This window comes from Pundamilia nyererei, unplaced genomic scaffold (genome assembly GCF_000239375.1).
Source record: "Pundamilia nyererei isolate P.nyererei 1_Seehausen unplaced genomic scaffold, PunNye1.0 scaffold00054, whole genome shotgun sequence".
NCBI lineage: Eukaryota > Metazoa > Chordata > Actinopteri > Cichliformes > Cichlidae > Pundamilia > Pundamilia nyererei.
This window is the reverse complement of record NW_005187455.1, coordinates 42,761-57,713: the sequence shown is the minus strand read 5'-3', so window position 1 is coordinate 57,713 and position 14,953 is coordinate 42,761. Positions and strand designations below refer to the sequence as shown.

General features: G+C 37.9%; 1 protein-coding gene across 1 annotated transcript in view; it reads left to right on the top strand.

Annotated features, from left to right (window-relative positions):
* Positions 1-6,361: 6,361 nt before the first annotated feature.
* LOC102214139 (1-phosphatidylinositol 4,5-bisphosphate phosphodiesterase beta-1-like) overlaps positions 6,362-14,953 on the top strand; it is a 34,129-nt gene continuing 25,537 nt past the window's right edge. Inside the window, exons 1-3 of the mRNA XM_005733744.2 lie at positions 6,362-6,735; positions 11,029-11,106; positions 12,860-12,928. Coding sequence (XP_005733801.1) covers positions 6,637-6,735; positions 11,029-11,106; positions 12,860-12,928 — 246 coding nt within the window. The 5' untranslated portion in view covers positions 6,362-6,636. The remainder of the gene's footprint in view (positions 6,736-11,028; positions 11,107-12,859; positions 12,929-14,953) is intronic.

The following is a 14,953-nucleotide window of genomic DNA, read 5'->3' as shown; positions in this document are numbered from 1 at the left end:
GCATGACTCACTGAAGCGCTTCTGCAGCACATATTACTGAAACTCTTGATGTTGCTTAAGATAAAAGTGTCACAACAAATTTGAACTGCAGCTTTCTGGAGCTGTAGCCATTGTAGATATACTATATAAGGTGGAGATATGAAAAGTAAAGAATCTAGAATAGAAATCTATGGGAAAATCAAGAGCCAGTCTGTGGCTAAAATGGGAACAACAGACTCACTGGTTACTTTGTTAACTGCTTGTTAACTAATTAGATATCAGCCATTCACATTGCAGCAGCTAAATAAATTATGTGGATGTGGTGAAGACGACCTGCTGAAATTCAGAGCAACAGAATGGGAAATTAAGTGATTTTGAACATGGTGTGATTTTTTGTGCTAGAGCATTTAGAAACTACTAATCTAAAGAAAATATCCAGTGAGTGGCAGCTTTTTGGGTGAAAAGACTTTGTTGATGTCAGAGGACAGAGGAGAATGGCCAGACTGCTTCAGCCTGATAGGCAACAGAAACTCAAATAACCACTTGCTACAGGTGTGCAGAACATGTCTGAATGCACAATACGTTGAACCTTGAACTGAAGGACTGACACTGAGACTAGTATTCACAAAGACTGTAAAAATGTTAGGGGAAAAATTCTATTGCAACATTCGAAAGTGTCAGAATTTGACTTAAATAACATCAAAGCATGGATCCATCCTATCAGTGGTTCAGGCAGGTGCTGGTACTGTAATATAATGGTGTATGGAATATTTTTATAGCCCACTTTGGTGTATAGGGTATATCAGAAAACTGCCCACATTCATTCTGATTTTCTTCTAGAAGGGCTTTGCTCCTGCTGATGCCTGTTCATCCCTGAAGGGGTCTACAGTAGGCACATGGTTTGGCAGAAGATGAACTGGGGGGACCTGGTTTAATGTATCTCCTTTTCTTTTATGTTGGCAGCAACATGTGCAATTACCTGGGAAGACGTGGCAGCAGGATACACTGTGAGAACAAGGCAAGCCTGTGGAGGTGGCGTGAAGCTCAGAGCAATGTTTTGCTGAGAAGCATTGAAGTAGGTGTTAGTTTCAAACATAACCCCCTACTTAAGCCTGGCAACGGTATTCCCTGATTGAAAGGGCCAATTTTCAACAGGAAAATACACCCTGCCACCCTCCAGAAATGGTTCAAGAACGGTTTGAGGGACAAAACGAAGATTTCAGCTTGATTTTGGACACCTCATTTCCCATATCTGAATCTAATCAAGAATCTAATAAAGAAGGAATACATTGCTGCCAAAATCTTATTGTGACAAGACATCATCAGGGGTGTTGTAGAAGCCATTTGGGAACGAGTGTTTTGTAGCCATAAGAGGGAACTAAACAATATCAGAGAGTGGGTTTGATGTTCCTGCCTGTCATTGTAAATTCTAATAAAAACCTGTTTTAACAGACATTTTTAAAACTGCCAAAAACTTCAGTTGATCATAATTTTATAATTTAAATGGGTCTTAGTTTTTTTATGTGTTTTTTTTTTTTATCTAATCCTCAAAGACTTGCAACGTGTTTCATGTTTCTTGAATTATAAATGCAGAAAAGAAATTCACTGGAGAACTCTGCACCCCCAGAAATGCTACTAAAAGGCAGCACTTAGCTACCGATTACAGTCTGTGTTCGCTGCACTCGCTATATGAAAATTTAACAGGAAGATTCTGAACTGAAGCCATCCGTGACAAAAACTCAGAACCTGGCTGTGGGAGTTTCTCAGTTGCTCTGTGTCATCTCACCATAGTGCAAAACCTACCTGCTCTTTTGCACTTTTGACTTATTTCAATTTCTTTTCCTGCTGTTTTTTGTCACATCTCAGAGCTCAAGAAGCCAGAAGATTTTACTGCAAAGATGCTAAAATATACAGATACATCCACATTATTTGTAAGTGTGTCTTTTATTTTAAACAACAAGCATATATTATTGCAGACATCAGAGCTAGTTTCCACAAAAAGGTTTAGAGAGGAAACTGGAGAGTCAAAATAATCATTTATGGCATCTTGACAAACATAGACACACTCATCAGCTAATACTTGTTAAAAACATTGTCCCTGGGACATAAGTGAAAAGGTTATTTGATGAGCAATTGGCCATATTTATGTATCTATATCATCTGCTGTGCTCAAGTGTGAAAAGTTGCCTTAATATATGTAGATGTGCATAACTCTCTTCTTAGGCTGCAATTCTCTGCATGATTGTCCTGGTCAGTCTCCACTGTAAATTAACTTCAATCAGTATATAGAATTCTTGTCATGTTGATATAATTTTCTGCCTTTTAATGTCAACGCATTTAGATTATTTGGTTATTCTGAATCTCGAAGGTAGATTTTAACAAACTTTAACTTTGAGGTTAAATTTCGTAGGTGAAGCCACAAAGATAGATGCTTTAACCATTTCAGACATTTCTGCTGCTGGCTCAAATATAGTTACACAATGCCTCTTTAATCCTCATTTTCATCAGTGTTGGTTTTGATTTCATCTAAAAATCTGTCGGCTCTTAGAGCTCGGTGTCTGTGTGTTCAAAAATGCCTTGCTTAGATATTTGATGAGCGAGCACAGACTTCAGATGTGTTCTCTCACATCTTTTCTTTTCACTATACAAGACTAAATGGCATTTTTGGTAAAAGTTAAATTCATGTTAAATTTATGTAGCTCATCGTTTCAATACAGTCATGTTTTTGTTTTTTCAGCCAAGCTTGTCAACAAAATGTTAATTTTGTATATTTACAGATAATTTTGGCTCTGGCGCTGACGAACAGTATCACACAGTATCATGGCAACATGAGTCTCTGCACGTGTCTTTTCATGCACTGAAGTGTGAGTGTGTAGGAGGCTGCATAGCTGGTAAAGTGGGCCCTGAAATAGTGCATATCATGAGTCTGTAAGACCCTGTGGAGGTTATGGGGTCACACTGCTGCATTGCAACAAGCTCTGTGTTTTTGTGACTTATGTAATGGCATATGGAAATAAATATTTTCATATATAAGTGTGCATAGGAGGTACATGTGTTAAGGTAAACAGCAATGGGTGGGCAGTGTTCCCTGTCTTGCTATCTTAAATCCACGTCATTAATGACACTTGAAAATACTACAACAATCTCAAAATATGAATGTCATTAAAATATGATGTCGTCAGCATCTTGTTGCTTTGAACATGGCTATTGCAAGTGAGGGGTAGATCTGACTGACAATCTAGGGCACAAAAAACGTTTAAGTGGAAGTGATTTACTCAGATCAGAAGGTCCACCTTATTTTATACTCCTTGCTTTTCTCTATTTGATCTGAAAAATACCTTAAAATACCTTAAAATGATCTGAAAAATACCTGAAGCTAGGGACTGAGATTATAAACCCATTAAGAAGTGTTTACCAAGGTTATAAAGTAAGGGAGAAATAGAGTCATTTTCCCACAGACTTGCATACATTCAGTCTCCTTCTTGCCACCAGAGTTGTTGCCCCCTGCTGGCAATTACAAATAATGCAGGTTTAAGTCACTTTATTGGGGTCACTTTTCTCTTTCCTTGGAGAAGAGAAAAGCAAAGCCAAAGCCTCAACTCTTTTATATACAGCTTACAGATACAACACACAAGCTATTCTGAATGCTTTTAGTTTTGTTGCTCTATAGCTGTTTTGTAGTTACATATGACTGATTCATATTTCAAAACTAATAAAGCCATAGCCATCTTTTACATACAGTCTATGTGATCAATTCATCAAAAACTTATTTAGATACATGATATTTAACCATACGTACTGTGTTGTTTAGTTTTGGTTTTATTTACCCAGTTTCCATCTGGGAGATTCTTGGATCCATATTAATATGGTGGAAGTTAATTTATTTATTAATTCTGCAATAAAAACGACAGCCAAATCGCTCTGCCTAAAATAAGAATTGTAAGTTATAGAGCATCAGGGATAACATTCTTCTCCTTTTTATTATTTTTGTTTGTTTCTTACTGAAATGGGAAATCAATCCTCAGAGTAAGCACTGTACGCAGCTACTTATTGTAAAAATGGTTCCAATAGCACACTGTGTGAATAATTATTTTTTTCATCCCTCCAAAGACACATAAATGTGTGAGCTCACCTTTTTGTGCCACCGCTTTCCCAGTGAAATCACCGGAGATGCATTTTTATGAGCATTTTATTGTATTTATGTATCTCTTTTGTGTCCCTCTCTGTAAGCACTTAGTGACATGTTTTACTGAGATTGCTTTTCAGAAAACAGAACTGGATTTAGATCTGCCGCTTATTGTTAAACACAGCACGCAGGAGCAGATATCGCAGACATTCACAAGGTTATGTCCTTAAATGTCCTTATAGGCTTCTTGTTCCACTGAATGATTACACTCCCACTAACACTTTGGTAATTATTTTTTGACTGCATCAAAGCTGCCAATTTCAGATTTTGCATTTAGAGGAAGGAACGCATTGTCGGTGATTTGTGCTTGTTTGTCTTCAATTGTTCTGTTTTTTCCTTCATATCATCCAATATTCAGTTATTCAACATTCACCATCTCGCCCACTCTCTTTCTTCCTCTGTTATAATTAGCTGTGTTTGTAAACATAAAAATCACAGCCATAAAAATACAAAGAAAGTAGTGCTGTGTATTTTGTGTCTGTGGAAACTCCTGCATTCTAGATACTTTTGCTGCTTAACTGTTTTGGCCCCAATCCTATGGTCTCTGTTAAGGAAAACCTCAATTCTACAGCACACAGTGATATAATATAGCTTTTCCCAGCTTCGTGACAACAGCTTGGGGATTTCTGTTTCTGCTTTTACCTTCACCGTTCCCCTGAGCACAAAGCTGGCTTGTATTAAATGTATTAAATGTGTAAAATGTCATTTTTAAAATTCTATAAATCACATTGGAAATGTTTGTTTATACCGAAGACTACATTTAAAAGATATGTAATTTTTAAATGGGGTGATATGCTTGAACCCAGAATGCAGAGGGGGTGGGTGTATGTGTAGAAAACTGGTGTACACACTAAAATTATAAAGCTCTTCTGCAACCCTGTTTTTATTAGATTTATTAAAGCAAAGTGGAAAAAAGTATTTAGACTTTTTACTTTTTCAGTTATGTACAAATTATAATTCTACTTAAGTAGCTAATAGTTCACTCAAAATTACACTTTTCAGAATCCTATTTATGATATTATTGGATTAAAATTAGCAGTTTATTGATGTGTGTATATATTTAATGTTACAGCTGTTGATGTTTTTAATTAGCTATGTATAGCACTATAGCTTTATCTAAAATGATCCAATGAATCTGAAAAATACCCAAGTAACTACAGCAATACTAATAAGTATGTGCAATTAGTAGCAAGTGCAATAAGTATATTAAGAATATAGTTGAATACATTCAGAAAGCAGCACAATACTAGTACAAGCACTGAAGTAAATGTACTTAGTTACATTCCCATTGGTACTGATCTGTGCTCTCATCCAATGTGGACTGTAAGATGAACAGTACTGTACTTCAATGTCTTTGGTGGGGTGGCGCTTGGGGGGAGGGGGGGGATCATAGCTCGGGAGGGCTGATCCTACTCCTACTCTTTTCTGTTGTGTAAGCCTGAATAAAATTTAAGCAGTTGAGTAATCAAACTAACAAAAGAAACCAAAGATTTAAAGCTGGCTGTAAACAAGCTGACTCGTTACCAGCACGTCGCCAAACCTTCAACCAAACCTTGTCTAAGTAAAAGCCTCATGACACAGTATCAGCACCAAACCTGACTGATGTTCAAATCCCTGCACCGTAGCTTCACAGCATGATGACGAACCTACCCATACGAGCAGAGGCTGTTATAATAGATTTAATGCCTTTGGTATAGGAAGCACATAATATAGCTGTTAATATAGTGTGTATTCAAAACTGGCCTCATTTGACTATAATCCTGGTTTGGTTTTATTCACCCTCCACTAAAACGCCCACTCTCTTTTTCTTTTCTCCCTCTAGCTCTTTATTCTCTCTCTCCTCTTCTTTCTCCCTCCTTTCTCTTCTTCTCTCCTCATTTCTCTCCATCTCTCCCACTCTCTTTCTTTCTTTCTATCTCCCTCGCTCTCCCTGTCGCTCCGGCTCTCCCTCTCTTACCCCTCCCCCATCTGTGGGAAGCTGCCGTTGTGCGCATGTCGCCGATGAGTCAAATTGTGGAGGCAGTGCATGCACACACACATACACACACACACACACACACATATCCTGTCTCCCACGAAGGCATCTGTTTCAGTCTGTCTCTCTGTGAGATGCAGCACCAACAGAGAGAGGGGGAGACAAGAAGAGGGAGGGAGAAAGAAGAGAGGAGGGAAGAATAAGAAAAAAGAGGTGTGAGAACAGAGGCACAGAGCAGAAAGAAAGGAGAAAGAGAAGAAGGGCTCAAATAAAAAAAAATTAAGAGTGAACAAAGATAAAGCAAAGACAAAATACAAAATACAAGACTCTTCTTCAGAAGAGGAGAGGATGCTGCTGCAGCTGAGCATCTATGCCTGACTTCTGAGGAGTTCTCAGCTCGGACATGACTGACATGCAGCATTCCTGCATCTGAGCATCTCTAGTCCGTGCATGTGTGTGAGAGAGAGAAAGTGAGGGTTAATGTGTGTGTGAAGCCATGGCGAGTGCTCAGCCGGGGGTCCACGCGTTGAAACTCCAACCTCCTTCCGTCTCTCACACGCTGAGGAACGGAAGCAACTTCATTAAATGGGATGAGGTAAGGACTGATTTTCCTCAAGCACAAGCAAATAGTTTTATTTAATTCTACTACTTGAAAAAAATAAGGAGGCTGAGGAAACAGTCAAAGAATTGAAACTAGCTGAATTAATGTGGAGCGTGAGAAATTGAGGAGGAAGAGGAGGAAATGTGCCATGTTGTCAGATGTGTTTACTATTCATTTGCTGATTGAGCTTTGGCAGTAAGTACCTGTGGATCTTACCAGTGAGGCAGATAGTGTGTGTGTGTATGTAGGTGTGTGTCTGAAATGTGTTTCTGATCAGTCTTCTATCCACCAGTATTCATGTACTGTGTGTGTATAAAGCCCACACATACTTACTCCTGTGCCCTTCATGAGCACAGTCAAACACAAGGTATTTGCAGAGCTGTGTGTGTTCCTCTGTGTGCATGTGTGTGTGTTGGTATGCTGAAGTACAGAGCGCTGACAATGAGGAGGAAAAAAAAAATGCTGTCCGGTTGCCATGGTAACTGACATGGTTACCAGCACCTAAACAGATCAGGTGTGTGTGTGTGTGTTTATTATCACTGCCTTGAGCTTTATAATGTCATGGATCATACTTATGGAGAAGTACTTAAGAACTAATCCAATGCAGAGCTGAATCCATTCACAATAGCTTAAACGTGTGTGTGTGTGTGTGTGTGTGTGTGTGTGTGTGTGTGTGTGTGTGTGTGTGTGTGTGTGTGTGTGTGTGTGTGTTTGTGTGTGTGGTGTGTGTTTTGATATTTGAATCTCTCCAACATGTAGAGCCGGGCTTTATGAAAAATAGAATCAGTTGCTATGGCAACAGGTGACAACCAGGGAGCTAGTTAACCAGCTTCTGAGCTTCTTCTTCTTCTGGTTTTTCTTCTTCCAAATGTAGGCTGTGTTAACACTTTCAAGAAAACAAAAAACCTGCAAAACAATGTGAAGAACTTTATAAGTACGGACATCTAATGTTTAGAGGACTGAGCTCAAGCTGGTTCCTGTGCCTTCTGAGAAATAGGGATGGAGTAAAAAGTCCCTCCAAGGGTTAAATATATGCCCTTTTGAATAGCTATATTAATTATAGCACAGCAGGTAAGAGGTATAGCTTTGCCAGATTTTATTGACTAGTATTATGAAACAGTTTGTGTACGATCAGGAAAACAAAGAGAAAAAGAAGTACCATAGAAATATAGTGTTGCCGAGGTTAGCAATTGTGCCACATGAAAAGCAGATGCTGATGTGTGACAGACAAACCGTCTTAGTAAGAGCCTTAGTAAGAGTTTCAATGCTAGTCATTTTCCATGCATGCAAACAATTAATTATTTAAATTATTGTGTACCCCTGTATATAATTTTGCACCATTAAATTAAGGTGCAACATTCTGAGCTGGGACTAAAGACAAGTTATAATGATAGAACTGACGAGGATACCTTTCTTTTCTCCCTGTGACATCTGGAATAGTCCAGCTTAAATCTTAAATCAATAAATTCCATTATTCTCACTCACAATTCACAGCTTTTTACGTATGAGGAGAACATATGTTCTTTTCTAAAGATTCTGAAGAAATATGGGAAATTTTAGAATTCAGTGACTAATTTAGTGTTGTTCAGTTACTGTATTTAGTTACTGTACAAGGTGATAATAGTTGGTTTATTAGGTGGTATTCCTTCCTTGTGGTGGACTTTTGGTCACTAGTGGATATTCCAGGCTCTTTTTTGCATTTGTATCCCTAAAATATATTTCATACCTTTTCATATTATTTAATTTTTTTTTGTCCATTATTCAGTGGTTAATAGACAGATTTTTAAATCCTGGTTCTGTTTTATTGTGATTTTTCTGTGCTTGTAAGTTTGTTCAGCAATGCACTTGTGATGTATTGACTGAATGACAATAAAGGAATCTGAATTGGTCATCAGTGCCCTTAGCTTCTGTTGGTATTGATTTCAGCTGCTTTCCTCAAAGCGGGGATTAGTTTATTTCAGTAGCCTATACCCTTTTACTTTGCTAACGGATATTTTGCCTGTCATGGCTACAAGCTGCCAAACTACATTAACCTTTCCAGTTGTCCCTGGGGCATCATTTCAGGCGGGTGTATGGGTCGATTATACGCAAGTTAGCCCACATGTCCTTTTTTCAATAGTATGAGCTACTTTTTTCAAGTGGGTGTGTTTTACCTATACTCTTTTTCTCACCCTAACCATGTACTGGTTTTCTGGCAGTGTATAGTATAAAGCAGCAGCCCAATTAACCTATGTGCCAGGCATTTTTTATGGTTTTCATTTAACTAATACCTAAATAGATCTCTGTTCCTGTTAATAATTTTTACATATTAACAAAACAGTTTGAGCAGTTTTGTAGAAGTACAAAACTGATATCCATTCACAGTAACTGAGTCCAGAACCTTGTTAGGCTAAAGCCTTCACTACTGTGTGCAGCTGTGAAAGATGCAAAAGATTCATGCTGGAAGTGGGAAACTGTCACTGTTTCACACCTCCCTGCTCTTGTTCTGCACACAGATAATACAGCTGTTGGGTTTGAGCATCAAATCAATTAAGGTTTAGCTTATAAGAAGGTGGACAGCACTATATTAATTAGATGTAACATTAAATTGTATTGGAACATCTTATTCCTGTGCCTCAGACAAGATTGTTTTCAAGTCTGTGTCAAGGTACCAACAACAAAGGACACATTACGCATAGCATGGAGGCATCCAGTAAAATGTAGCATTACAAGCCCTGGGATGAGAAGGCACTGGCATGCCATAGTCTTTGTTTGTGTGTGCCCTTTTAGGAAGATTCAGTGTGCTAGGACAATGAGAACAAAAGATTTGAAAGTGGAGAGAAATCAGTCCAATCCGTGCTGGTATGGAATAGGAAGAAGCAAAGCCGGTGAGCTAGTTTAAGCAGATGAGTTGAGCTGCATGGTATCATGCTTCACTCTGCTCAGATCATACATTAATGACATGCAGTTTGGTGGTTTATTTAAGCAGCAAAGTTTCCCATCTCTCTCATTTCTGACATGTTGATATTTATAACTCGAGAGGTCAAAAGCAACCAATGTTACAACTATAATCTTTAACAGCATTAGTCAACTTAACAATATTATTATTATTTTATTATACAATAATCCTTTAGTAGCCTTCATTATTTCATTGAATCTCCTATTACTGAACCAGCAAAAATATTGGATTCAATTTAACATATACTGTCAATATGATATGATGTCTAAAAGCTTTTGGTTGAATTGTCTTGTTGTAACTATAACTATAAGTCACAGCTCCCCGGTTACAAAAGCTGCAGGTTAATCAACTTTATAAAGAAGTCTTAAGTTTGCTTCACCAACTTTGCAAAAATGACAAATTTCAGCTTTAATTTTTGATGCTATGCTGTCTTCTTCTGGCGTCACTGGCATGTTTGTGTTGTTCGATATTTAGACTTTTTTGCTGTTATTATTGATTTTGTACAGCTTAAGTTGCTTTATTTTTGATTATTAACTTATTTTTGATCTGTCACATTAAATCTTTTGAACCTTTTTGTTTGATTCATGGCAACTGAAACTGTTAAAAGATTCCATCAGTACCTGTAATAAAGTCACTCCAACCCTATCTCTGTTTTGCAGAAAAGCAACTGAAACCACTCTGATTAAACTTTACTAAACTGTATAGATTCAAAGCTTTACATAGTCACAAATCTTTGCACTCCCTTGAAGCATATTCAATTTGGCTGCAAGCTTCAAAACATCAGTTTATCAAATAATTTGGGGGATTCAAACTGCTTAACCCCATATAAAAAATACTTAGTAAGTATTATTTTGGTCCATTCAATACCAGATATTTACACCAGGCTTCAAGGTGCTTTTATTTTTAACCAGTAATTAGCCACAGAAACCGGTCCTCTGAGACACCTGCTGTGTATAAATTGCTATGACTTTTCAAACAGCAAAACATCAGAAGAGCTGCTCTGTCTGAATCCACCTGGAGCCAATTAGGAACTATCATGGTGGGTTAATATGGATAGATAGTTAGTGTTATGACAGCTGAAAAGAACTTCTGTAACATGAAAATGAAATCGCTTAGTGTTCCCTGGTTAAAAGAGGTCACGCTGTAGTGAGTAGTAAAATAAGATTCTGGACACTTACAGTATGAATCACTATCACTTCATGCCACCACAGACAAGTGTATTCTTACATAATTTTCTCGCCCTACCAAGTAGAACATTTTTATGAGTGCATTAGCTACGTAAATGATTTTTCGCTTGAGTTTTTATGATGTTTTACGGTTATTTTCATTCTCTCCACCTGTCTCCCTAGGATTTGTCCACTGTCACTCCAGTGACTCTGCATGTGGATCCACATGGATTTTACCTCTACTGGACCGACCAAAACAAGGTTAAGCACAAAAATCAGCTGTCTTAGATATAATTCTCTTAGACTGGCTGTAGATATTAAATGATGAGGAACAAATTAAGCTTGATACCACAAAAAGTGACATTAATTGATTTGGTGACTCATCAATATTCAGTATTTCAGTCATTAAAACTGGAACTTTTTTCAGACTAGATTCTGAATCAAAGATGAATCATTAAATGTTTCATTACTTTCTTATTTTATGCACATTTGACTAAATTAATTTGCTAATGAAGATTGGTTTTTTAAATTAATTTTCCATTTTAAGTTTGATTAAATGTTGTCTGAATCATTTTTTGTGCACCTGTGAAGCAATTTTATTATTTTTTTATACACAAAAATATAACCAATACAGTCTAGCTGTTAGTCTGATCTGTTTTTGCTATGCTATGTTATGTTTTGCTATAAGATGCTAAATATCTTGCTTCCACATAGTCTTGTCTGTGAGCTTTATCTACTACAGAAACTGCATACATATTTACAACATTCAGGTTCACTGTGCTAACAATAACCAGTTATGTTTTTGGAATGCAGAGAAAAAGATATACTAAATGCTGCAGTTGGAGATCATAGCAGAGCCAAAATGATTCCCACCATGTGTAATGATTTTACAGTTTTCTTACCTTTGAAATGGTTGCTTTGAAGTTTGTGACCACTCACAGCCAGTTCCTGTCTTCAAATGATAGTTACACTGACTTGGTCAGATATCAGTCTGAGTTAGCTTACAGTTAAATAGCAACAGGTTGGTAATTACATGCAAACTTTTTGTGATAATATGATGATTTATTGTGATAAAGCAGTGAAAATAGCAACTCTGTTGCCATCTACATACAGAGAAATTTGCATTAAACAGAAAAGTACAGTAAATACTTACATTCAAAGTCAGTCAAATCAGAACCACATAGATTTGAAACAAATATTAATAAAGGCCTCCACAAATAATGAGGTAGTTGCTGCAAGATGGTGATTTAACTGCAGAATGGCATAAACACTCAGCATTCCAGCTTTTATTTCAGGATATAACCGGAATACAGCTAGTTTGTCAACCAGCTGAGTCGAGTCAGCTGCTGCAAAGACATGAACAGCAGACAAGTTGCACTCAGCAGCACAGACTGATTCGGATTGGTTGCAACACATTGGCAAACTGTCAGTGTTCATAAATTAGACATCAATTACTTGCAAAGCCTCCCCAACCTGTTTGAGAGTGAGTCAGTCTGAGTTGGACCGTGATTATTTGGAGACAGATTGCTTCCCATCAGGTGACTTGTGCAATCGCCTTGCGATCATAAGTGGCCACCCAGATGTTCAAAAACCCAGAGGTTAGCTTTGTCACCTGAAAGTATGAAAATGCATGAGAAGCACAAACTGTGTGCTATTCAGGAATTAGCTGTTTTTATTTTTTACAGACAATTCCAAGAATGTTGGAATTTATTTTTATTTTTTTTAGCTTTGTTAATCAAAGGCTTGCCAATGTTAAGGTTATGTATTCATACACAAGAACTGTAGAGATACAATGTATAGTCAAAGGCTGGGTGGATACCTTTAAAAGGTATGCAAAAAGCAAGCATATAAGACAGCATACCATTGCACACACATACATACATGCACACTTTCTTTCCAGGTCGGCTTAAATCCTTAACAGGAAACAGCAGGAGGCCTTTAGCTCCCAGATAGCAGCTGACTGTGTGAGTGTGTGTGTGTGTGTGTGCTCTATGTGTGGGTGTGTTTTCATTAGGACACAGAGCTGTTGGACCTGACCCTGGTAAAAGATGTCAGAACAGGCAGAAGCACGAAAACACCCAAGGTACTGTTATCTCTCTGCTTATATTCACCTCTACTTGACTCTGCACGTGTGAAATGTATGCTGTGTCCTTCCTGCATTGCAATTTTCAATCCTCCTACTGCATCTCTGTAGCCAGTGACCTCTCACCTAACAGTTGCTCCTCTTATGCAGCAGAATGTGATGTTTTATTCATGAAATTTTTAATATTTGACTTAACGTTTGCATTACTTTTTGTAGCTGACATTACGGCATTCGTGCTTTAATAATAAGTTGATGTTTTTTATTGCCTCTTTTTTCTTTCTGTACTACCATGAAATACTTTAGATTTTATTTCTGTTACCTACTATCGTTTATGTTATATTTATTGCTTTGCTTCCTACTTCAATAGAAGACTTGTGCTTTGCTTTCATAAATAGCAAAGCATCTGATGTATTTTGTTCGAGGGCAGCCATAATATTTGCCTGACTGGGTTTCTTAATGATTTTAATCCTTGATTGTTACTGTGACTGCCTCATAAGTCTCTAATAATCTCCTCCCTCTGGTCCTCCTCTACCCCTGCTTTTACTTTGTCATCCTGAAAATGATGTGCCACCATGTGAGGAGGGAATTTAACGGAATAATCACAAGATTGAACATTAAACCGAAGCAACAAAAGGAAAACGCAAAAACATTTAACAAACCGAACCTCTGGAAAACGTTTTTTTTAAAATCAGTGATTTCACATCTTTCCTCAATAAGTACGCAAAAGGAGACATGGCTGGTGTGCCATCACCTCGTGGCATACACACACTGGGCAGATCACCTGCCATCAGGGCTAAGAGACAGACAACCATTCACAATTACTTTGAAGCTTACAAGCAATGTTGATTCAGTTAACCTAAAATGCATGTAGTGGGGTGCCAGAATACCCAGAGAGAACCCACACAGGCACACAGAAAAGCACCAGTCTGGTTGATTGATTTGAACCCAGGACCTCTTTGCCATCAGGCAACAAACTTCTTTAAGGAAATGTGAATGATGTGCTTTAAATCACTGGTGGACATGTAAACTCAACTTTCCTGAAATCTACACATGCGGCAGCACTATTTAAGCATAACGTTTAACCCACCAGACCATGGTACTAACAGAATGCAAGACTATACTGATCTCCCAAACTGGCCTCTCATTTCTTACATTTTGCTTCCAAGGCACCAGACTTTTTAGTACTTTTTAAAATGGTCTTGAGCAATAATTCTCCAGCTATTGACTGGTGTACATAGTGTAACGTGTATCCGTAAAATATTTGAGGAAAGTGAACAAATGGAGGGCAAAAGAAAAAACGTCAGGTCAAAAAACTATTTACAACAGATAAACAGTATCTGAAAGTATTGTCCTTAAGAAATTAAAATAAAAATGTAGAAGACTTGACACCTGACAGTTGATTGGTTCCCCAAAGTCTCATAGAAATAGTATTAATTGAAGGGTGGCTGTCAAGAAAAAACCAAAGAAAGGAACCAGGAGAAAAGTCTGAGATGTGCCAAATTACACAAACCAAATTTGAAATGTCTGTGAAGGTTCTCAGTCACTCATGTCATGGTAGTCTAAGGAGCTTGGAAAGAAAAGTGTCTGGACTTCTTTAAGTTTCCTTGAAGACGTTTCGCCTCTCATCAGAGAAGTTTCTTCAGTTCTAAGAGTAACTGGTGGAGAGTCCCAGATTTTACGCCCTATGGGAGTTTCCCCAAGAGGATCATGGAGCCAGTGGAGAATCCATCATGTCCTGGGACTGCATTTCAGTCACAAACCAGACAGTAGCATCTACAAAGCATCTGGCAGCAGTGTTCACAAACACACTTTCAGTCTTAGACAGAAAAACATACAACGTAACACTATCAGTAAGATGGCATATAGTAGGAATGGCCTCTCCAGAGCCCGCACCTCAACATTATTGAAACACCGTGTATCATCTTGACTGGAACAAGAGGAATCTCCCTCAAGAAGCCCGGAGAACTATTCCTGAAGACTACTTGAAAGCTTGCCTAGGAGAATTCAGGCTGCGCTGAAGAATAG